Source organism: Sceloporus occidentalis, unplaced genomic scaffold (genome assembly GCF_023333645.1).
Source record: "Sceloporus occidentalis isolate IW3139 unplaced genomic scaffold, rSceOcc1.0.p SCAF_99, whole genome shotgun sequence".
Lineage (NCBI taxonomy): Eukaryota > Metazoa > Chordata > Lepidosauria > Squamata > Phrynosomatidae > Sceloporus > Sceloporus occidentalis.
The window spans coordinates 2,685,944-2,710,313 of record NW_028317079.1 but is presented as its reverse complement, the minus strand read 5'-3'; the positions used below and the strand labels follow the sequence as shown (position 1 = coordinate 2,710,313).

The 24,370-nt window shown below is 38.9% G+C and overlaps 1 protein-coding gene across 1 annotated transcript in view; it reads left to right on the top strand.

Annotated features, from left to right (window-relative positions):
- Positions 1 to 425: 425 nt before the first annotated feature.
- Positions 426 to 24,370, top strand: part of LOC149284106 (putative E3 ubiquitin-protein ligase HERC3) — a 34,007-nt gene continuing 10,062 nt past the window's right edge. Inside the window, exons 1-10 of the mRNA XM_089497154.1 lie at positions 426 to 648; positions 4,311 to 4,470; positions 5,793 to 5,869; positions 6,182 to 6,403; positions 6,574 to 6,665; positions 6,781 to 6,911; positions 7,333 to 7,493; positions 11,962 to 12,038; positions 16,297 to 16,421; positions 18,315 to 18,374. Coding sequence (XP_089353280.1) covers positions 426 to 648; positions 4,311 to 4,470; positions 5,793 to 5,869; positions 6,182 to 6,403; positions 6,574 to 6,665; positions 6,781 to 6,911; positions 7,333 to 7,493; positions 11,962 to 12,038; positions 16,297 to 16,421; positions 18,315 to 18,374 — 1,328 coding nt within the window. The remainder of the gene's footprint in view (positions 649 to 4,310; positions 4,471 to 5,792; positions 5,870 to 6,181; positions 6,404 to 6,573; positions 6,666 to 6,780; positions 6,912 to 7,332; positions 7,494 to 11,961; positions 12,039 to 16,296; positions 16,422 to 18,314; positions 18,375 to 24,370) is intronic.

The window sequence follows — 24,370 nt, the reverse complement described above, 5'->3', positions numbered from 1 at the left end:
TGGGGTTCTCCTGCTTTGTAAACATACTATGGATTATATGACATGCCTTCTGGAACTGTAATGTATTGTTTTTGTCCGTTCTTTATATAGTCTTCTATAGTTATATATATTCTTTATAAAGTCTTCTGCCACTTAGTTTGTGTTCCTGTTCAATAAGTTGTGGTACAAACATTATTTATTTAAATATGTATCATGATATATATATATATATATATATATATATATATATATATCACATACAATCTGACAAGTGATCTGGCACGGCTTGCATGACAAATCTCAAGGATCCTGTGTGAATTGATGCATCTTCTCAACAGTTTTTTGAGTAAATCTTTAGAAGTCTTCTGATATTGTTGACTTGTTCTTGTTTATCTTTTTGTGTTCTAGATGTTGCAAGGCTTTATGACTTGCTGAAAGTATAAACCATGTTATGTTGTGGACAGTCTGATTTTGGTCAACTTGGAATAATTGATAGTTCAACAGATGTGCTAGAACTTTGCATGTCTACATTCTCCCATGCAAATCTTATCAAAGAGGTGGCCTGCGGACTGAAACATTCAGTATTCCTGTTGGAAGATGGACGGGTGTACAGTTCTGGCCACAATGGTATGGGCCAGTTGGGACAGGATCATGGCAAACCAGAACCAGGTACAATTTTTTTTTGTAGGTACTAGTTGAGCATGTTCATCCCAAGAGGCATAGAGGAACAGAACAACATGATCACTCATTGTTTTTAAGTATGTACTATGTTTAGTTTGCTGTAATAGTTGTGTAGTTTACTAAACCATTTTAAAGTTACCCAGTTGTCGGGATGTAACGACCAAAAAAGTGATAGCAGCCATAACACTTCAAAAACCCCAAAAGGATCTGGGAATACCTAGTGCCATCACAACACACTGTACCTCTCTGGTCTTCTTTTGAAATTTGAGTTTTTACACCAGGGGAATACTGGATAGGAGCTCCAGAGGAAAACAAATGGTTCAAACAGGGAATCAGAACATGGACCTTTCTACAGTATTGGAATTAACCTTGGGGGTAAATCTTCATGAGAACTTCAGTTTGCATCTCTGTTAAATTTCCTTGTGTTTCATTTAGTAACTGATTGCTCGTCGTATTCCTTGACTAATTATCTCCTGTGAAAAATATATTTGGCCACTATGTTACTTTTGACGTCTTTACCATATGAGCTATATAGATTTACAGTGGAACTGCCATCTATATTTACATTATCATACCTAAGAATTCTCTGAGTTTGACCCATGTCTCTTCTTCCTTCACTCTTTTACACTACCCTTTACTAATACGGAATTGAAGCATTCACCTTATATCTATAGGCAACTGCCAGACTGTACCATTGTCTTAATGCTCAGCCTCACTGGAATCTCCCTATCTTAAATGTTAATCTTTTCCTGTCCAGACACAGCAGACTCTCCTCATCTCTCGACTTCCTCCAGAAGTGCTACCAGACTGCTGAATACAACTTTGAGAAATCAAATTTACTGCAAATGTACACTGTTGTTCTATAACTCTGCCCTCTCAATGGTTAAACAACTCTACTTCTTCACTCTTATTGAATTAATTATTGCAGGGTTGAATTATTGCTGGTGAACCGAGATCTGGCGGTCAGATCTAACAGTCTTCCCTCTGACACCTGGGGCCAAAGTTTTGGCCCCCGGGCTGTCAGATTAAATATAACAGCAAACAACAAATAACCTATTTTTAGAATTAGCACATGAACGTGTTTAAATATCACCATTTGAAATACCCTGAGCTGTCTAGTTTTCAAACATATGTTTTAATGGGGTTAAACTGAAATTGCTGGCTTCAAGGATGCCCCAAAGAGGACATGGTGGCAGAATGACCAGATGTCAAAATTCCAAGTTTAAAAATGCACGTCTCCCAAGCAACCCAACAAGGGAGTTACACGATTTAAGACAGAAGGAGAGAGATCAGGAGAGGATAGATAGATTTGGGTGTCATCAGCATACAGGTGGTATTGAAAGCCAAAGGATGTGATTAGTTTGCCAAGTGAGGAAGTTTCTAGAATGTTGAATGTGAGAGGATGGGGAAGAGAGCACCACAGGAGGGCCAAGATTTGGGGAAATATCCCCAGCTGCTAAAAGTAGCAGAAGAGAGAGTAAGAGGAGGTGGAAATAGGACTTCTGTGAGCGGAGAGATTGCTGGGAGTGAGGGGAGGTGGGAGAAAGGGAGGAGGTGAAATTGAAAAGGGCTTGGGATGAGAGAAGGGGAGAAGAAAGTAATGATGGTGCAATACAGACATGGTGTGGAGGTGCTGGTGGCTGGAGAGAGATAACTGTTCTACTAATAATAGAGGAAAGTGAAACTGGAGACAGATGGTGATGGGAATGGAGTGGTGGTGGAGCAAACACAATAAGCAGTAGGCAGCACTTGATGACAGTTCAGTGGTGTATTGATTGGTCCAGGTTTCTCTTTGTCCTTCCTTGTTGTCCTCCTTGGTAAACTCCAAAGGAGTTGGCCTCTGTAAATAATTTTTCTTCCCCTCGTGACCACTGTGCAAGGCTGTTTTCTGGATACTTAAAGTGCTTTACATAATAGGATCCAATGCATAGAAATTTAAAACCTCGCCCTACGTATTTCCTTGTCCTGATATCTCTTGTGCAATCTCAAGTTTTTGGTTATCCTGTACAAAGTAAATAACTAAGTAAAAAAATGCCTGGAGGTGGAGCAATATAAACATACATGCGATTATAGTTTTTAAAAATACCGTATTTGCTCGATTATAAGACGACCCTGATTATAAGACGACCCCCCAAAATCTGAATATTAACTTAGGAAAAAAGAAAAAGCCTGAATATAAGACGACCCTAAAGGAAAAAAGTTTTACCAGTAAATGTTAATTCATGTAAACTATTTTTTTTAATAAAAGCTATGATTGAGAAAAATATTTTTTTTGTTTTTATTTCTTGTATTTTCCAGCCTGTCCCCCAGTTACGCACATCTGCCCCCAGGCTTGCCACACCAATATGGCACTGTGGCCCATGATATGCCTTTTAACCCTCTATATGCCACTGTGCCCCATGGTATGCCTTTTGACCCCCTATATGCCACTCTGCCTCCAGAAATGCCTTATACCCCTATATCCCATTCTGGCATTTAGGGGGTTAAAATGCATATTATGGGGCAGAGTGGCATATAGGGAGGTATAAGGCATTTCAGGAGGCAGAGTGGCATTAAGGGAGTTAAAAGGCATTGTATAGAGCACTCTGCCTCCAGAAATGCCTTATACCCCTATATGCCACTCTGGCATTTAGGGGGTTAAAAGGCATATTATGGGGCAGAGTGGCATATAGGGAGGTATAAGGCATTTCAGGAGGCAGAGTGCTCTATTAAATGCCCCCTTAACGCCACTCCAGAAATGCCCTATGCCCCCATTTAACTAACACACACACACACACTCTCTCCCCCCCCTCTCCTCTCTCCCCTCTCTCCCCTCTCAGCCCTCTCTTACCGGTGCTTCCAGCCGGGGCAGCGGGTTGACGTCGCCTTCTGCTGCAGCCGGAAGGAGGTGGAGTTGGCAGCGGGGGTTTGTATGCGTCCGTCGCGTATACTTTCCCCGGCTGTCAGAGATCAGAGATCTCTGACAGTCGGGGAAGGTCTACGCGACGGACGCAGACAACCCCCGCTGCTAGCCACACCTCCTTCCGGCTGCAGCGGACGTTGTCTACGCGGATCGCGTAGACGTCAACCCGCTGCCCCGGCAATACAGCAGGAAGCACCGGTAAGTGTGTATGATGGGGGGGGGGGGTGAGACAGGAGGATCCAGGTCCCCTGCAGCGGTGCGGGGGATCTGGATCTTAGTCTCCTAATCAGACTCTATTTGAGGTCTGATTAGAAGACGACCCCGATTAGAAGACGAGGGGTATTTTTCAGAGCATTTGCTCTGAAAAAAACCTCGTCTTATAATCGAGCAAATACGGTAGTGAATATTTCACTGTTGGAGTTCTCTCACCCAATTTTCATTGTAATCTCATATATATATATAATAAGTAACTAAGGTTTTTGTAAATCTAAAACAATACAATCTTTTGGGCTTGCCTATGTGCTGCCTCCTCTCAAGGGCTAGCCAGATGTCCTAGGCATCCATATGCCACATCAGCCCTCAAATACCACTTAAGATATATAGTTGGCTAGAGTACCTCTATTGACTCTTACCCGAATGTGCAATAACTACAGTGCAAACAATATATGTTTTCAAGACATTAGAAGTGCCAAATGTTTTTTTAGACATAGAGACTTTAGTTGCTACCATTCCTCTTGTGCATTTTCAGGTCATGTGACCGCTCTGGCAGATGAACATATAATTCATGTTGCTTGTGGGCAATCTCATAGTTTGGCGCTCACCAACCAGGGTCAACTCTTTTCCTGGGGAGCAGGCACCGAAGGACAACTGGGTCACTCCACCACAGACGCTTCCATTCCAGTACCAAGGTACTTTCATGTGGAGTGTTCCACATCCAGTGCACTTTACTGATGAACAGAAATGGCAACAGGGCAAGAGTGATGTGAGGGTTGATTACAAGTAACCATTTAAATGTTGCAAGGGAAAGCTTTGTACTTCTCTATTGCCAGTGTTCTCTTAAAGTAGAGCTGGCCATGTCTCAATTATTTATTCAATGACTCTTCTGCTTCTGTTTTCACAAAATTCTGCTCCAAAACAAAATAGCCATCTTAGTGCAAATGCGTGTAACAAGTACCTCTCCAACCGTTAAAAAGAACTATAACTTGCCCATTAAGTCACTTGAACATCATGGCTGAATTTGTTTTACATCGGGACTATTTGTTGTCTTCTCTTGGCTTAGAGAAAACTCTTTTTGTATGTTCACTCTGTGAATAACAGCTCCTGTCTGTGTTTCCCTTGTTAGCCAGCATTGGCATTACCTCCCGTAAAATGCTTGCGTCAGATGCTCTTTTTAATTATATAGTCACGGTATGCAATTAGATGTAGAATTTCCAGGTAGTACAAAACAATGTTGGCAGTTTCTTCTGTTGTTAAGCATAGATGTTTTTCTTTTTTTCCCAGACCTTCTGATTTTTATACCTGTCAAACATGTTCAGAGACAATTTTAATGATCAACCATGTTAGGGAGCTAAATCCCAGATGAAGGGGGTGTATGTTTGCTCAACTTGCAGCATCTTCTCGTATGTACTATTTGAAATTAATGTATGTGTATTTACCAGTTGATTTCCACCTAGCTTAAAAAAAGGAGAGAAAACTTACCCCAACATCCTTCCATCTTATACACAAAGAGACCCAGTGGAATTTAGCTGTGAAATGTGGCCTAGGTGCAGATATTGCAAATGCAACATCAAAAAAACCCACTACTGCTTGCAATGAGTGATCAAATGGGTCCTCTGTTCTTTGCTTACTTTGGGATAGATCAGGCTTTCCGTTCCTTGCTTGCCGTGTGACGCAACTATGTGTGTAACATTATTATATTCCAAACATACTGTAAGTATACACAGTGCTCATGAAAAGGCACCAGTGTTCATATATTAATTCTAATCTAATGTTCCTAAGTGGTTGGTCAACCTGATGTAAACATAACTGGTGAGTAGACTTTATCTCATGGCTTGATGAGACAGATGAGCAATCTGGATAATGGAAAACCTAACTTTTTTCCATATTTCCCAGGTTTAATCAGTTGTTTATTAAAAGCAGATTATTAAGGGATTAAGTGAATATTTTTCATTGCACTAGCAGTGTGTAGTTTGTACTGGTGTATCTAATATAAGCATATCTCATTTTCCAGGTTAATCAAGAAGTTGAGTCAGCAGAAAATTCAGCAGGTCTCCTGTGGTAACCATCATTGCTTGGCTCTTGCAGATGGTACGGAATATTTTCTATATTATTCAGCCTATTCAGTCAAATGAATGTGTAGTTGGAGAAAAACCTAATGTGTTAATGGACTGGAAAAACTGTGTAATCTGGGTGTATTTCACTATACCTTAAGTTTTGGGTCAACATTTGAATATAATAATTTACTGTCAGAGAAATTGGCATAAGTTAAAAACCTGGCATGTAAAACAATTGCGTAGAGTATTTTTGTTACAATTAAATGTGTTATAAATAATATAATTATAATATAATTTACTTTTTCCTGCTACCTGCTGTCAGAATAATCACTTGTTCTCCTTCCAGATGGCCAGTTGTATACATGGGGACAGAATAACCACGGGCAGCTGGGTTTGGGCAGTGGATTTGGCTCTCAGTCAAGCCCACAACGAGTGAAGTCCCTGGAGGGAATCCCCCTGGCTCAAGTCGTTGCTGGAGGCTATCACAGCTTTACACTGTCACTTTCTGGTGCTGTTTTTGGATGGGGAAAGAACAGCGAGGGGCAGCTTGGTCTAAATGATGAGAAAGGTATACCCAAGTCTATAGATTTCATAGTCCGTCCATGAGTTGGCAAAAATACACCTGAGCCTGAGAACGATGATGATGATTTGTATGTTTTGAAGTTGTCCACAGAACGTAGCCTTGCATTGATATGATATTTGTCCAGATTGCACTGAACAGTTTTATTTTTCGCACAGTCAGGGAGTCTCCTTGTCTCGTGAAACCATTGAGAACCCATAAGGTTGTGTATATCAGTTGTGGGGAAGGACACACTGCCATCCTCACAAAGGTGAGCAGCCATTTAGAACTGCCTGAAAGATCTCACTGAACATGTCTGAAAATAGCCCATTGGTAGCCAGCAATGTCCGCTTACTCTTTTTTTTTTTTTTTACAATTAATGACAGACTGGTGGTCTGTTCACATTTGGAGCAGGGAGTTATGGGCAGCTTGGACATGACAGTCTTCATAATGAAATAAATCCCAGGAGGGTCCTGGAGCTGATGGGAAGTGAGGTGTCTCAGATTGCATGCGGCAGGTGAGTTTACACCTAATAAATGGTGGGATAGTCAGAGCGTCCGGCTGGGTGATTAGCAATGAGCCACGTATTTAAAACAGGTAGTATGATAAGGAGTGAGGGTGTTTTTGTGATGAGACTAAAAAAACACATAAAAATGTAAGGAGTGACATTTTTGGATACTTAAAGTGAGGACAAAAACTGACCAGTTAGGCTTTTAATCTGATTTTGCACTGAATACTGTCATCCTACCATACAACTAAGGTAGGATAAGCAATAGTATGACTGGAATGGATGACTGCAGCCTGCCCAAAACTTTGATGGGACCATATGATGAGAGCAAATTACTAGATTAAACACCTCTTGTAGAATGATAAAGGGTTTCATCAGTGTGTTTTCGGTTTGTCTCTTGCTAATTATTTTCATCTTTTCATGTCTTCAGGCATCACACCCTTGCTTTTGTGCCTTCTTCAGGAATCATCTATGCATTTGGTTGTGGAGAGCTGGGCCAGCTGGGCACCGGGCTAACATGCAATGTGAATTGTCCCACTGTAGTCAAAGGGAAGTGGGCTGCACACCGTGGTCAGATACCAACTCAGGATGGTCAGTATGAACCCAGGAGACAGAGGTGTCTATTCGCTAAATTGTGGGCTATGGGGAAACCTCAACTTGTCTACGTCGTATACAAAAGACCACCTGATGAGTTTCATGAGCTAGCCTTGCACAGTATGATCTATTATACTTTGCATCCTACTATTCCCCTAGTGCCAACGTAGCTTTTCTTAAATAAGAAATTCACAATGTTTGTCTATTGATAATATATAGTTGATAACAAAACCTTTTTTGTTATATATGTGTCTTCAAGTTATATAACTTAGTCATTCTTTTCCAAATATAACTAGACGTGTTAAACAGTTTACTCTTGAGTAACTATAAGGACAAATATATTTTTCCTTGCAAACTGAAACACGTTGCTTATTTTTCTTGGAACTACCATTTTTTTTTAACTATTATTTGCATAAATACCGGAAATTCTAAGAGAATATATAATCCGAGCATATGGGCCATTAATATTTAAGTACATTTGTTCCCATATAGATTAAGGTCCTTTTTCTTTAGAGCATTGCATTTATTATCCTATACCATACCTCTTTCTGATTGTATACCCACTCAAGCAAAAATAAGCAAAGACTAATAGGATATTGCATGTTTAAGACGATCTCGTGTTTATTTAGGCAACTTAAAGTTTAAAAACTTGGAACAGGGGAGCTTTTTTCTCAAGGACATAATGAATTAAATGTTGACCGGGCTGCACAACTCCAGTCCATAAGAACTGCAAATAGACCACAGTTTCTTCATATGATATTAAGCATTCATTAACCCCTTAAGGACCGGGCTCATTTTTCGTTTTGTACCCTGTGGGACCGAGGCTGTTTTGACACTTTTGTGGTGCTTGTGTTCAGCTGTAATTTTCTCCTCACCCATTTAGTGTACCCACATAAGTTATATATTGTTTTTTTCAGGACAAGATGGGCTTTCTTCAGATACCATTATTTTGATCGTATCATCTTATTTACTATAAAAAAAATAAAAAAAACATGGTGCAAAATTGAAAAAAAAACACATTTTATGACTTTTATTTGAAAAATCTTTTACTCACCTAAAAAAGCAAGTAAAAAAACTAGCTAAATAGATTCTACTACTTGTCCTGAGTTTAGAAATACCCAATGTTTTTATGTTTTTTTGCTGTTTTTTGTAAGTTATAGGGCAATAAGTACAAGCAGCGTTTTATGATTTCCAAATCTTTTTTAACAAATCTGGTCAGTCTGCCTCCATCTCCTCTTTGGAACATCTTTGAAGCCGGTTAACTCAATTTAACCCATTCAAACCATATATTTTTGAAAACTAGACACCCCAGGGTATTCCAAATGCTGTTATTTTAACCCTTTCCATGCACCAATTATACAACTACACTTTGTCAAACTTTGTAATAGTAATTTTTTTTATTTTTTTTTCCACACAAATTGTACTTTAGTTATAGATATACAGGTGCTGGTGTATGTCACTGTCAAACAACACCCCAATATGTGTTCAGCAACATCTCCTGAGTACAGTGATACCCCACATGCATGGGTTTGTCAGATTCTTTGGCTGGTAAAAGGCTACTTTTGGGGCATGCGTAATTCAGGTGGTCATTTGGTCATTGTGCCTCCCTCTCCTCTTTGGAATATCTTTGAAGCCGGTTAACTCAATTTAACCCATTCAAACCATATATTTTTGAAAACTAGACACCCCAGGGTATTCCAAATGCTGTTATTTTAACCCTTTCCATGCACCAATTATAGAACTACACTTTCTCAAACTTTGTAATAGTAATTTTTTTTATTTTTTTTTCACACAAATTGTACTTTAGTTATAGATATACAGGTCCTGGTATATGCCACTGTCAAACAACACGCCAATGTGTGTTCAGGAACATCTCCTGAGTGCAGTGATACCCGACATGCATGGGTTTGTCGGGTTGTTTCAGATTTAAAATGCCACATTTGGGAAGTGCGCTTTTTTTCTCCATTTTGGTCAGTCTGTACCTATGCCCTATCTTTGAGCTAGGCCACTCCAATTTACCCCATCAGCCATTTTTTTTATATATTAGACACCCCTTGGGTATTTGAAGTGCTTTTATTTTAACTCTTTGTTGAGATTTTTGAGAAATTTTAGCACTTGCTCAAAATAATAAACTTTATTTTTTAATTTTTATTTTTTTAATACTTTTTTAATATATTTTTTTACACATTTTGCTGGTACTGGATGGTTCATCTAGTGACATCACTGCATAATTATTTTTAAATGTTAGCACATTTTTTAAAAAAAAAATTTCCATTTTTTTTTTTTTTTTTTTTTTTTTTTGAATAGTTTACTAATCACATAGTGATTAGAAAGCTGGGCTCCATTGACTTGCATGGTTGAATGCAGTACCTGTATTCAACCAGCAAGTGGAGCCAGTTCTCTAGAGGGTCTGGAGACCCTCTAGCAAACTTTTTCGTCTTTATTGTTATATTTCCCGGGCCGCCGCCATCTTGCTTGATGGCGAAGATCACCGGCAGCGGCGGCTGTGACCGCTCTCCGGAGCGGTCACAGCCCACCCAGAGGTAAGTGTTTGGTGTCGCTGGATGCCTCCTGATCGAGGCATTCCAGCGACACCATTTAAGTTTAGGAGGCGATCGTTGATCTCCTCCTAAACGCTTTTAAAACGGGCGTCCGCCGCCATACAATGTATGGCGGCTGTTGACGCCCCGGGGAGGGGCCAGACATGGCCCCCGATGCCGATCTCGGCCTTGCTGAATGCCTCGACATCGAGGCATTGCAGCAAGTCCGTTTAAGCGAAGAAAGTGATCCTTGATCACTTTCTAAGCTTATTTAATTTTTTGACGGTTCAGGACCGTCAAAGGTCATTTAGTGACCTTCTTGTTATGACGGTCCTGAACCGGCAAAGGTCGCGAAGGGGTTAAACTACTTGTCTTCTGGCAGGGATACACAGAACTCCTGGCTTATTCACAGCCCTTGATGAATGGAGATGTGTAGCCCTGATGTTGGCATTTGCTGCTTAAATTTTCTTTTAAAAGGTTTTAACAAAACACGTGGGATAATGGATGTTGTTTGTACTCTGTTGATTCATTTAAACTGGTGAAATTTAAAGTAGTATTATTATAAGTGGGCCTTAATGACAGGGGTATGGAGCAGTTGTCATGGAAACCAGAGAATTGTTCATGCTTATTGTTTAATATTTTATAAACACGGCCCGATTCCTATCTCTGCTCTGATCAGTGTCCTTGAGCGGTGACTAGTACTTCATTATCAAACTACTGCAGACATTTGCTTATGTCATATATAACATGGCACTAGATTATCTATAAAACCAAATGCACTTCCAGCGAGAGGCATGAAGTGTTGGGCCACAGAGAAGGCCGGGAACTGCAGCTTCTACTTCTTTTATTTACTTTTTTTTTTATATATATACTTTTAAGTATTTTTTTTCCGATGTGAAGAATGCATTTTAAGTACTTTGTTTTGTGTCCTTTGTTTTAAGGGCTAACTAGGACAGTGTGGTGCCCCTTTAATGTTGTAGGTAGATGCTTTACTAACACATCGGTAATAATTATGTCCATCATCTTGATAACAATGGCTGTAAATGGAAACGATCTCTTTAGAGCTGGTAGTGCTGTTGTGGGCCTGAGCCCGGCTTAGCTGAATGCTGGATGTGGTTTCTTCACGAGTAGAGTAACCAAGCTGCAGTTGAGACAGAAAGTAGGACCAACTAAAGGGCCTCCTCTGTTTTGTCACTGGGTCCTTGTGTGTGTCCAGAACAGTGTGCAGGAGAAACCCATTAGGAAGCAGGTGATAATTCTTATTTAAAGGGACAAACTAATATCTCTTGTAGCCTCATCACCAAAAATAACGCAAATACCTTGTAAGCATTTTAATATGCATTCATTAAGCCTGTTAAATGAAAGTACTTACCTTTAGGAGAAGCTGCAGCATCATTCCTCCTCTGTTCTCATGGAAAGCTTTCCCTGCAGCTGTATTTTCCCATGGCCGGGTAGAAACTGTAGGACACTGGTGATGCTGCTATTGTCATGGTTTGTGGTCGGAGTTGAACTCCAGAGCCTCTGGTTGCAAGGCATTATTTCTAATTGCACTGCTCACAAGAAACGTCTTGCTGTATTCTAGCTAGAGGCCTCACACCAATACCTGGTACAACTCAATACAACGTGAGGTTCCATGTGGATTATTGGTAAATCACATGGTTGCTCAAACCCCAAGGTTTCCCCCTCAACCTGAGGGGGAACTTCATTTTTATATATTTTTTTATACATAAAGCTATACACAATTTGATTAAACGCAGAACATCAACAAAAACTGTACAATAAATGATTTTGAGTCTGTCTTAAAATAAAATGTCCTACAGAATTAACCTTTCAATATATAATACCAATTGTAATTCAGTAATGTGAAAGAATTGGTAACGAGTAAAAAATCTCCAAACACTTGTGTTCTTTTTCCACACAAACAGATCCCACCACATATAACATCATCAAGCGCATCTTCTCTGGATGGAATAAAACCTTTGTGCTTTCTTCAGAGGTGAAGGTGAGCTGGGGAATATTGCGTGGGGACTCATAAAAGTAATGTGACAAGAATGAACACCTCTAAAAAGATTTATTAGGAGATTTCAATTTTATCAGATGAAATCTCGCTGTTCCAAGAAACACACAATTTCAAGCCAATGTATTCTCAAGAATAACATTGGAGAATAAAAGGGAGGGACATATTTACATTGTTAACCTATTTCCAATGTATCTTGATGTTCAAAAATATATTGGCACTAGCATATGTGCCCAACCATTTATATTGTGAGCTTAGCAATATATTCCCCCTTTTTTTTTCTCTCTCATTTTTCATGTTTGTTTTGAAGTATTCAGATATACACTATTTGACCAAAAGTATGTGTCAATTGACCATCACACGTAGAAGAACATGTTGGACATTACATTCTAAAACCATGAATGTTAATATGGAGTTTCCCCCACCCCATTTGTTGCTCCTTCTGGGAGGGCTTTTCACAAGATGTTGGAGAGTGTCTGTGGGAATTTGTGACCATTTAGCCAAAAGAGCATTTGCGAGGACAGACACTGATATTGGACGAGAAGACCTGCCTGGCTCAATAGGTTCCAATTAATTATAAAGGTGTTGAAGAGGGTTAAGGTTACTATAGTTCCTCCACACCAAATTCCTCAAACCACGTCTTTATGGACCTTATTTTCGCACACAAACAGGAAAGGGCCTTCCCCAAACTGGTGCCGCAAAGTTTGAATCATACAATTGCCGTAAAAGTATTTGTATGCTGTAGCATTAACATTACCTTTCACCGGGACCAAGGGGCCTACTGCAAACCCTGAAAAACATCTCCAGACTAACCCAGACTTGTCCTTTAGATAGTGAAGCGTGATTCATCACACCAGAGAACAGGTTTGCACGGTGTGTGCCACATAGTGATCTCTGACTTGTGTGCAGCTGCTCGGCCAAGGTAGGCCATTTCATGAAGCTGCCGACACACAGTGTCAGGGACTGGGTCCATACAGACGACTCTAATGACCCAGAGCGCACAAATATGGTGTTCAGGAGTTATTGCGCAGTAGCAAAACAAAGTGATATCCTGCAGGCACCCTGAAGCAGGCATGAGACATAGCACTAGAATCATGTGCAGGGTGCTACAGGCTGGGAGTATGGAAACTAAGCAGAGTAACAGCTAAAACATAGCGAGCAAGGGGACAGAACAAGGAATAGGAAGAGACAGGGGAGGGCTGACAGCCTAAGGCCTGGGGGGCAAGTCTAGTCAAGTGGCCCGTTGTGCCACCGAATCAGCACACCATCCATGCCCATCTTTTCCTGATTTTCTAACGCATATTAATGTAATGTGATGGGACTGGGAGTAAAAAAAATTGTTTAATACATTAAAAAACAGCTAATCTTTGTAACAAAAAAGATAAGCTTCAAGATAACATTAACAAATTACAGTCCAGAGTGAGCCAACTTTGTCCCCAAACAGCCCAGCGTGAGCCAATTTTGTCCCCAAACAGCCCGCCCTGACACCACTACAGGCTCTGCCACACCGACACCCAAACACACACACCAGGACAGGCTCTGCCACACCGACACCAAAACACACACACCAGGACAGGCTCTGCCACACAGATACCAGTACAGGCTCTGCCACACCGACAGCCAAACACACAGACGCCAGGACAGGCTCTGCCACACCGACACCCAAACACACACACACCGGGACAGGCTTTGCCACACAGACAGCCAAACACACACACACACCAGGACAGGCTCTGCCACACCGATATCCAAACACACACACACCAGGACAGGCTCTGCCACACCGACACCCAAACACACACACACACACACACACACACACACACACCGGGACAGGCTTTGCCACACAGACACCAGGACAGGCTCTGCCATACCAACACCCAAACACACACACAACAGGACAGACTCTGCCACACCAACACCCAGACATACGCACGCACACCAGAACAGGCCCTGCCACACAGACAGCCAAACACACAGACACCAGGACAGGCTCTGCCACACCGACACCCAAACACACACACACCGGGACAGGCTTTGCCACACAGACAGCCAAACACACACACACCAGGACAGGCTCTGCCACACCGATATCCAAACACACACACACCAGGACAGGCTCTGCCACACAGACACCCACGTCCAAAATGCTTTCCACACTGGTTTGCCGTTTGTTTGTTTTTGCCCCTTGTGTATTGATGCCCCAGCCAGCCCCCCCTTTGGTTTTAATGTATCCCCCCCCCACACCCTTGTGTATTGCCCCATGTGGATATGTGCACCCAGCCAGCCCCACTTTGTACATTATGCCCTTTGTGTATTGCCCCATGTGGATTTGCGCCCCCAGCCAGCCCCCTTTGTACATTATGTCCCAACACCCTTGTGTATTGATTTATGTGATGTCCCCAGCCAGCCCCCCTCCCTTGTGTATTGATGCCCCCCTTTGCATTGTTAATGACCCATGTATATTGAACCCAGCCACCCACCCCCATTGTTGACCCATGCAGACCCCCCTTTTAATATGGCTCCCCTTCTGCCTATTACCCCAACTATTTTTTTATTCTTTTTAATACTTACGTTTTTGCTGTCATCCTTCACTGCTGCTGTCCTCCAGCATGCTTCTCTAGCTGTCACGAGGAGCTGTTCCGTGTGACTCCACCCCCTTGAGTGGCCCATCACATTGACAATGTGACGTGTCTCTCAAGGGGACGGAGTCACATCGAACAGGACACTGTGCGGCACTGGGCAGGCACGCTGGCCGCTTAATGATTTTAAAGCGGCCAGCGTGTCTTACGGCCGCTTTAAGACTCGCAGCCACATCGGCTGCAATGGCATCTCGGTGTGCCGGCCAGTCGGCCACTTAAATGGGCGGGCGTTTTAATGTAGATTCAGGGCGGCCTGGGGGGCAATTGCCCCCCGGCCCAGCCAGCCCCTGGGAAGACAGGACATAACTGGGACAGAACACAACAAAGGACAGGGAACAAGGAACACAAGGGATGGAGTCAGGAGCCAAGATCCTCAGACGCTTCAAGGATAGGATATCTTAACTGGGACATGGGGACAGGGAAGAGAGGGCAAAGGCACATAAGAGACAGACAAACATGAATACAGGAACTAGCCTAGGACTGTGTGATAACAATTGGAGATTCCGTCACATCATATGACCATAGTATAATATTCGGTGGGTCCTAACGCTGAACTCTGCCTACTGAATTATTAATAAACTGAAACTAAACATTGAATCTAAACTCAAAACCAAGAAGGACATACCTTTAGACTGCTGACTGAGACATAACAAATGGGTGGGGCACACCTTATAAAGGAAACAGAAGTTGAAGCTAAGAGCAGAACTGGAATCAAGTAATCAGAAGCACAGAACAGAGAATATGGAAATCCAGGAAAGGATTACAGCAAAAGTCTAGCGAGATGGGGGGAAACTCTAGCGAGACGGGGGAAACAAGAGAGAAGCAGCTCTGCAGCCTGAATGGAGCTTGGCACACGGTACCTGTGGTGATGTTTCTAGAGGAAGTTTGGAACTATGTAGTGAGTAATGCTACCATTGGCAATTTTTACACAGCACGTGGATAGGGGAAAATATATAGCTGGGCAGAAATTGACTGGCTTGTGGCAAAGGTGACTCATTCTACTGCCAATGTTTGAATATGGCGATGGCTAGCTTATGTATTTTATACACCTGTTAGCTGAAACACCTAACCTCAGAAAATAGGAGTGGTGACTTCGTTATTTTGGTCATATGTTTTTCTGCATTACATATGCCTTCATGAACCAATTACCCAGGTTCAAATTTCTTTCTTTCCCATGAAGACATGCTTCCTGGACTCTAGTTACAATATCTAATTGAATTGTGTGGTTTGTAATACATGAGCAAGATGGCAAGTAACAAATGCACACAGCAAACACAAAATAGGGTTTATATATATATTGCTTAACTCAAAATATGAAAAATAGTATATAAATGGGGACTTGGGATATCCTGGAATGTAGCTATTTCCCTAAATGTTTTTTTTTTAATTGTAATGGCTAATAGCATTTCTTGTAGAAATGTAAAATTATTCTTGTGTTTTCTTTTATTTATGGACTTAAGAATTGATTCAATACCAATGGGTAATTTCTGATTCTACATTTCATATGATTGCTTTCAGCTTCTTAATTATATGGCATTGCCCATTTAACTATACACTGTTTTAAATTAAGACCATTTTTAATACTTTCTTTAATTCTTCAGAACGCTCAACCTGCAGATGATTTTCGTTCCTGCAACAACAGGAATTACCCCAGTCAGATAAATGAGGAAACAGTTGATGTCTGGAGACAGAAGCTACTGGATAATAGTAACTCCAATACTATTAAGTATGTTTGTCCTGGATCTGTAGCATGATAACTTCACATATGGCAACTGAACTTGCTCCCGGATACAGTGTTGTTGTTTCAGTCTTGTGGTAGACTTATCTGACATTAAACAACAAAGCATGAACATCTATATGTTAACATTAGTAAGGTACACTATATAACCAAAAGTACACCCCCTCCTAATTATTGAGTTTAGGTATTTCAGCCATACTTATTGCTAACAGGTTTATAAAAGCACATAGACAGCCATCTCCATAAACATTGGCAGTACAGTGGGTTGTACTAAAAAGCTCAGTGACTTTTTAAATGTGGCTCTGCCATACGATACCACATTTGGCACAAGTCAGTTCATGAAAGTTCTTCCCTGCAAAATCTGCCCTGGTTCATTGTAAGTGCTATTACTGTGAATTGAAAGTATCTAGGAGTAACAACACAAAACCGTAGACCACCCACACTCACGGTGTGAAGCCACCAGGTGCTTATACGTGTAGCAAGTAAAAATCAATACAGAGTTTGAAACTGCCTCTGGAAGCAACACCAGCACAAGCAATGTGCATCTGAAGCTTCATGAAATGGGCAAACAGCTGCACACAAGTCAAAGATCACTATGCGCGATGCCAAGCGTCGTCAGGGTTGTTTTTCAGGATTTGAAATAGGCCACTTCGTTCCAGTAGTGTTACTGCTACAACAAACAAAAACCTTTCAGACAATTGTATGTGGAAGGTCCTTTTTTGTTCCAGCATGAGGAACGCAAGTGCAGAGGAACTCAAGTGGCCCAACCAGAGCCCATTGAAGACCTTTATGATAAATTGGAACATTAATTGTGAGCCAGGCCTTCTCATCCAACATCAGTGCCTGACTTCGCAAATTCCCACAGACACATTCCAAAATCTTGTGTGAAACCCTTTCCAGATGAGTGGCGACTGCTATAGCCTCAAATGAAGAGCAACACCACATTTTTTTGCTCTCCCATTCGGTTCTGCTATATTTATTACCAAAGTGGACAGGTCTGGTGATATACCCATAGTTCGCCAAATACTGTATGGTGTAGTCAAGATGATCTATGTCCATTATTTATTACACAGTACCATTATTATGATTAATCAAAACATGTTGTAGTGATGCTGTGGTGATATAACATTATGATATTTGTATGAAATACAAATGAAATATCTAGCTGATGGCCAACTCAGGAGGTTCTAAATGCAGATAAAATGGAAATATTCCATACATACTGCCATCAGAAGGATTGATCATTTTTGATATACCTGCTCTGGAAATGTGGGGAAACTGCTATAACTTAATATTTGAAATAATTATATGTGTGTTGTAATAGAGTGCAAGCTTTGAAGAGCAATGAGATATCGTCTCAAGAAACAAACAAAAGGCAGTCCTAATGGATGTTTATTCCATTTCTTAATATTGCTATCATTATAATGTATATAAATAGTGTTGTTTGCCAAGTGTATACTTTTTATTCTTATGTAAGTGTTTAAGAGGCTCCTAAATGAAGTAGATTTAGGTGGAGCATATCAATTATTGGATCATATTGTTACAAATGCATTTTTATCTTACAAGTTGAGGTCATGATCATAAGAGAAGAGGTCATTTTAAGAATTGAAAACACTTCATCAGGTTTCTGGTATATCTGTTTTTATTGAACTTTGATTACTTCTATTAATGGTTGGTTCACAATTGTTTCCTGTAGTAGATAAAGTGAAACTCTGTACAATGTGTGTCATTTCTCACAATATAAAATCTTCTGCAAGTTACTCCACATATGACAATTAAATAATAATGATTGTAACCTCACAGTTCTGCTTGCTGCATAATATTGGATTGTTTGATTGCTCTAATGGTTTTGGCCATGTTCCACTTTTGTTTATTTTTCAGTTGCCTTGTCCAAACTGTGTCATCCTCTTCCTGCTGGAATGGGAGCTTCCTGGAAAAAAGGTATTACAATTAACTAAATTGACTTTATGACTATGTATTTAGTAATAAAGCAGGATAACTGCATAACGCCCTATACATCGTTACTTCAGAGTTGACAGGCGAGCTTGCGGTGGAGTTATGTTTTAACCCTTGACTTTACATTATGAAGTTCCAACCCTTATGAGCTTATGTTTCAGGAAGAGCTTGTTTGACCCTGTTCAATGTATAGTTACATTTCTTCTTATACATTGAGTCATTCATTATCCAGGGCTAGCTCAGGCCTTCATGATGGAGGCATTTACTACTTTACTGCTAGGCTCACCCATATGCATTGCTAGCCCTGCACACCTCACTAAAACAGCAAGAGAAGGAGAATTCCCAACCCTGGGAAGTTCACTAGAATGTCACTAGTCCGAGATTACCCTTCTGAAAGCATATTTTTGGCCTAAGAAATAAAACCAGTGAATTGTGGGAATGGGTAGACAAAGTCTATATACAAGGCCTCCAGTGTCCTTGGATTGCGGATATCATTGATCCCTTTAGGTTATTTAATGTAATGTCCACCACAATGTATGTTGCTGTAGATTTTCCACTAGCTGAACAAGAGCCGAATAAATACATCATAGACAAGTTTGTGGGATGCAGCACAATTTGGGATGAAGGATTACTAGCCTCTTACTGCAAACCTAAAAACAGGCACTCTGTGGATCTGCCTAGTTGGTTTTATGAGAAAGCTAGTTGTGATCTACAGGGATAGATAAACACCAAAACCTAATGCAAGGAGAGCACGTAAGGAAAAAAGGTATATACAAAGTAAATCTTTATTAGACAATATGATTTAAATACATATATAAAATATATATAATAAAAAAGCATCTCGGCACCAAGACACATATAGAAAGGTACATATGAACAAGGGCACAGGACTACAGGAACTAGGATGGAAATACGTATGTATATAAAGGCACCAATAAGAAACACGAGGATGACCACAGCAATAAAGTAAAAAGGAACAAATGAAATAACATACAGCAATGGTACATCAGTGCTCAAAAGTAAATAACCAAACCTAGAAACAAGGCTGAAAACAGCAAAAAAGCCTGGTGATGAATGGTACCAATTCCAAACGTACCAACCCCAACGTACGTTTCGCTGCAATGAGCTTCGTCAGGGTGCTCTCCTTGCATTAGGTTTTGGTGTTTATATATGTACAGTGCACGTATCTCTACCATTATTGGTAGTTTGTTAGTTTTTGGTGATTATCTGCAGGGATAGGCAAAGTGTCCATAGAAGGACACCGGTGTCCATAGCAAGGTTTGTAAGGTCCGTAGAACATCATTAAACTGTCCACCAGAGCCACTAGTAAATGTCCACCATGAGCAATGTTGGTGCCTGTCCCTGCTTATCTGCGAATATTAATAATAGAAGAACTTAGAAGGCACTGTGTTTAAGGAAATAAGGCTTTCCATAGGAGGTGTTTAAAAGAAATAACAATACATTCACTCTTTTATAACCACAGAAGATCTTTTTTTTTTTTCTTTTTTTTTTTTTTTTTTCCTTTTATTATTATAACAAAACATCACAACAAACACAGCATTCCGACAGACCATAATCCAGTACATTATTTCGTAATCAAATTATAATTATAGATAAAACGGAATTAACATTCATACATAGACGGCGGATGAATCTATAGCCTAATTAAGCAAATTAGATGGTATAGAGAATAGGAAGGAAAGGAGAATTGAGTAAGGTAATATTACGACTCAATTGCCAAGGATGAAGATTTATCTCATAAAGAAAGAAGAAATTCCTGCCAGGGTAACCAAATTTTTTCATATTTTTTTATGTTGTTATATAAATAGAAAAAATGTCTTTCCATTTTATGTTGATACTCTATTTGGTCATAGATATTCCGCTGGGTCGGAAGTACTTCCGACTTCCAGTTCCGTGCCACACAGATTTTAACTGCTGCAAAAATATTGATTGCTAATTCTAGATTAAATTTATTTTTAACTGGAATATCTATATGAAAAAGGAAAGATTGAGGAGTTAAAAACCATTGTTGTCCAAATAGCTTATTAAATAATTTTGTAATTTCAAATTTTACTGTGCTTAAACTATCGCAATACCACCAAATATGGGTTGCGGTACCAAGTTCCGATTTACATCTCCAGCATTTGTTGGAGTTTGAGCTAACCATTTTGTGTAAAGTTGTAGGAACATAGTACCACCTATGCAATAATTTATAAAATTGTTCGTGTAGATTAATACAATGGATTGTCTTCCTTAGTATGTTCCATGAGGCATTCCAGACTTCTACCGGATAAAAAAAACCAAAATCTGTTTCCCATTTCTGTATAGTAATAGGTTTTTCAATAATGTGTATCTGTTCTAACATAGTTCCCAGTCTTGAGATTAGATTATTATTGGAATATTTTCCTATAAATCTATCTAAAATAGTTGGCAAATGCCAAGTCTTGGATTTGATAAAACTTACAATTCTTAAGTATGAAAAAATTTCATTATTCGGGAGTAAAAACTTAATTTGCAATTCTTCAAAGGATTTTAATCTAGAGGGAGACCATATGTCTTCAATTTTATGAATGCCATGTGCATGCCACGTTTTAAGATCGATATCTTTAATAATAAATTGTAGCATACCAACAGGTGTATAAGATGACCATGAATCTTCAGAAATGAATTTCTCTTTAAAAGTAAACATATTCTTCAAAATATTTGATATTATTGGGTTCGACATATCTAGATCTTTTATACTGCCATGGTTAAGCCAATAAAAGTGAAATTGATCAAGATTGCGACCTTTCCATAATTCATATTTATGCCACGGGAGGTCAAACTTACTTTTAAAGTCCCAAGCTAAAAAATGAGTGAACATACAAATTTCATGCAAATTTCGTATATTAGGGAATTTAAGTCCAGTCTGTGAAAGATTTTTTTTTAGTATGAGACGGGATATTCTTGGCTTTTTATTTAGCCAAACAAATGAGAAAAACAATTTTTCAAATTGGTTTAAAATTTTCACCGGTACTGAAAGTGGAATTGTTCTAAACAAGTAAATTAATCTAGGTATGACATATGATTTTAATATATTTAACCTGCCGAGCCATGAAATTTCTAATCTCTGCCAAGTCGATAATTGAGTTTTCAAATCATCAAGGAGACTAAGGTAATTATTATTTAATAGATCTAAAAGGTTGTTATAAATTTTTATTCCCAAGTAATTTATATATGTCTGTAATCTAAAAAATGGTATCTTAGTTTTTAGGTTATGTAATTGAGGTAATTCCATGTTGAAATTAATAATTTGAATCTTATCTATATTTAATTTATAATTGGAATAAAGGCTATATTCATTTATACGCTCTATCACTTCTGGAATTGAAGATTCAGGAGAAGTAAGAATGAGAAGAATGTCATCAGCATAAAGTGCGATCTTATGTTCCAATGGACCTGTTATTAATCCGTGTATTTTTGTGGAATGACGAATTATTACTGCCAAAGGTTCAATTGAAAGAATATAAAGCAGGGGAGCTAAAGGACATCCTTGTCTCGTACCATTGTTAATATTAAAATTGTCAGAATCTAAATTAGCTCCAGATATTTTGGCTTGTGGGTTTTTATAAAGAGCTAATGTATTATAAAAGAAGTCTCCGGATAAGCCAAATGCTTTTAAAGTAGCTTCTAAAAAGGACCAGTTGACTCTGTCGAAAGCTTTTTCGGCATCTAAGGCTATTAGCGTAGCGGGTAATTTAGTATTTTGTAATTCATATATAAGATTTAATATTCTACGCGTATTATCTGTCCCGTTTCTCCCCTTAAGAAAACCCGTTTGATCTGGGTGTATTAAGTCAGATATTACCTCTTTTAATCTCTCTGCTAATATTTTAGAGAAAATTTTAATGTCTAAATTTATTAGTGAGATAGGACGGTAATTCATAACTTTAGTTAGATCCTTACCTGATTTAGGGATTGGGGTTATCATGGCCTGAAGCATTTCACATGGAAATTTTTTCTTAGTTGGTATTTCAGAGTATATTCTTAACAAGATTGGGGAAATAATTTTTTCCAAGAGTTGATAAAAGGGGGCAGAGAAACCATCAGGTCCTGGAGCTTTAGATTTGGGAAGATTACGGATCGTATTCTTTATTTCTGAAAGTTGAATGGGAAAGTTTAATTTTGTTAATTTCGTTAAGGATAGTTTAGGAAGGTTCAACCCATCCAAAAAAGAGTTAATCTGTAAGGTATTTTTAGTTATGTCTGGTAAGTTATATAGTGAAGCATAATATGATCTGAAAGCTTCCCCAATTTGTTTTGGGGTTGAATAAATTTTCTTGTTTACAATAATTTTATTTATTCTATTTCTTTCCACTTGATTTTTAATTTTATTTGTCAAATTTTTGCTTGTCCTATTACTACTGTAATACCAGTTTTGTTTAAGTCTTAATAGACATCTATTTGTCTTTTCAATTAGATTTTCTTTAATCTTAAATTGAATGGATCTAATCTCTTCAGAAATAAGAACCGATGGGTTTTGTTTATTACTGGCTTCCAATTTCGCTAATTTAATATTGAGATCTGATAAGGATAAATCCTTTAATTTCTTTACCTCCGTTCCATGTTTTATAAGAAGTCCTCGCATAGCACATTTAAATGTGCACCATAGTGTTGTATCCGAAACTTCACTATTATCATTAATTTCTATAAACTCTTTAGCTAAATTAAACAGTTTTTCTTTAAATGTTGGAGACAATAATAATGATTCATTAAGTCTCCATTTAGATCTTATTCTGAAATCATTTTTGTTCTTAATTTCTACAATCACTGGAGCATGGTCCGACCAAGTTTGATTACCAATAGATGCAAAATTGCAATATTCTATTAGTTTGTTATCTGTAAAGAATGAGTCGATTCTAGAATAGGATTGATGAACCGATGAATAAAAGGTGAAATCTTTCACAGAAGGATTTTTAACTCTCCAGATGTCATATAGATTATTACGAGCAAGACATAATGAAAAAGATTTACTTAGCGATTTCAATTTTTTATCAGGAAATAAACCGGATCTTAAACCTTTGTCTAATTTCACATCCTGAATACAATTCATATCACCTCCAATAATGAGAGAACCTTTCGAAATTTCATGAACCCGATCAAAGACCTTATCTAAATATTCAACAGTAGATGTATTAGGAGCATATATATTTACTAAAGTATAAATTGAGTCATTGATCTTACAAATTAATATCCCATATCGACCTTCATGGTCACTCTCATAATACAGTTTTTCAAACTTAACTTTATCGCTTATAAAAATTGCTATTCCTCTTTTTTTCTTACAATATAAGCTTGAATCAAAAACAAGTGGATATCTTTTGTAAAACCAATGAGTCGGAAATCCCTTTTTCCAATGAGTTTCCTGTGAGAAGCAAATATCAATATGTTCCCGCTTCAGAGTATCATATAAAAACGCCCTTTTATGTGGGGTATTCAAACCTTGGCAATTAATAGTCATCAGTCTAAGTGTCATCTAATTGGTTTTATGATCCAATCCTTTCCATCTCTAAAAGCTAAATTTCCGTCTAAATTTATACCAACATACACACAACAATTCATACAGTTTGTACATGAGAATATATCATGCAACATTTGCCCTAAGTCCATATAGGGCCAGAAACAAGCGTAGGTGCCGAAATAGAACCACGAGAGAGAACAATTATGTATAAAAAAAAATAAAAAAAATAAAAAATTCTGTGATCATATATATATGTGAAAGGTAATTCTATAATAACTAATAAGTATGTGTAAGTGAGACGCATAACTCACCAAATAATCATATGTACTGTCCACCAGAGCCCCTAGTAAATGTCCACCATGAGCAATGTTGGTGCCTGTCCCTGCTTATCTGCGAATATTAATAATAGAAGAACTTAGAAGGCACTGTGTTTAAGGAAATAAGGCTTTCCATAGGAGGTGTTTAAAAGAAATAACAATAC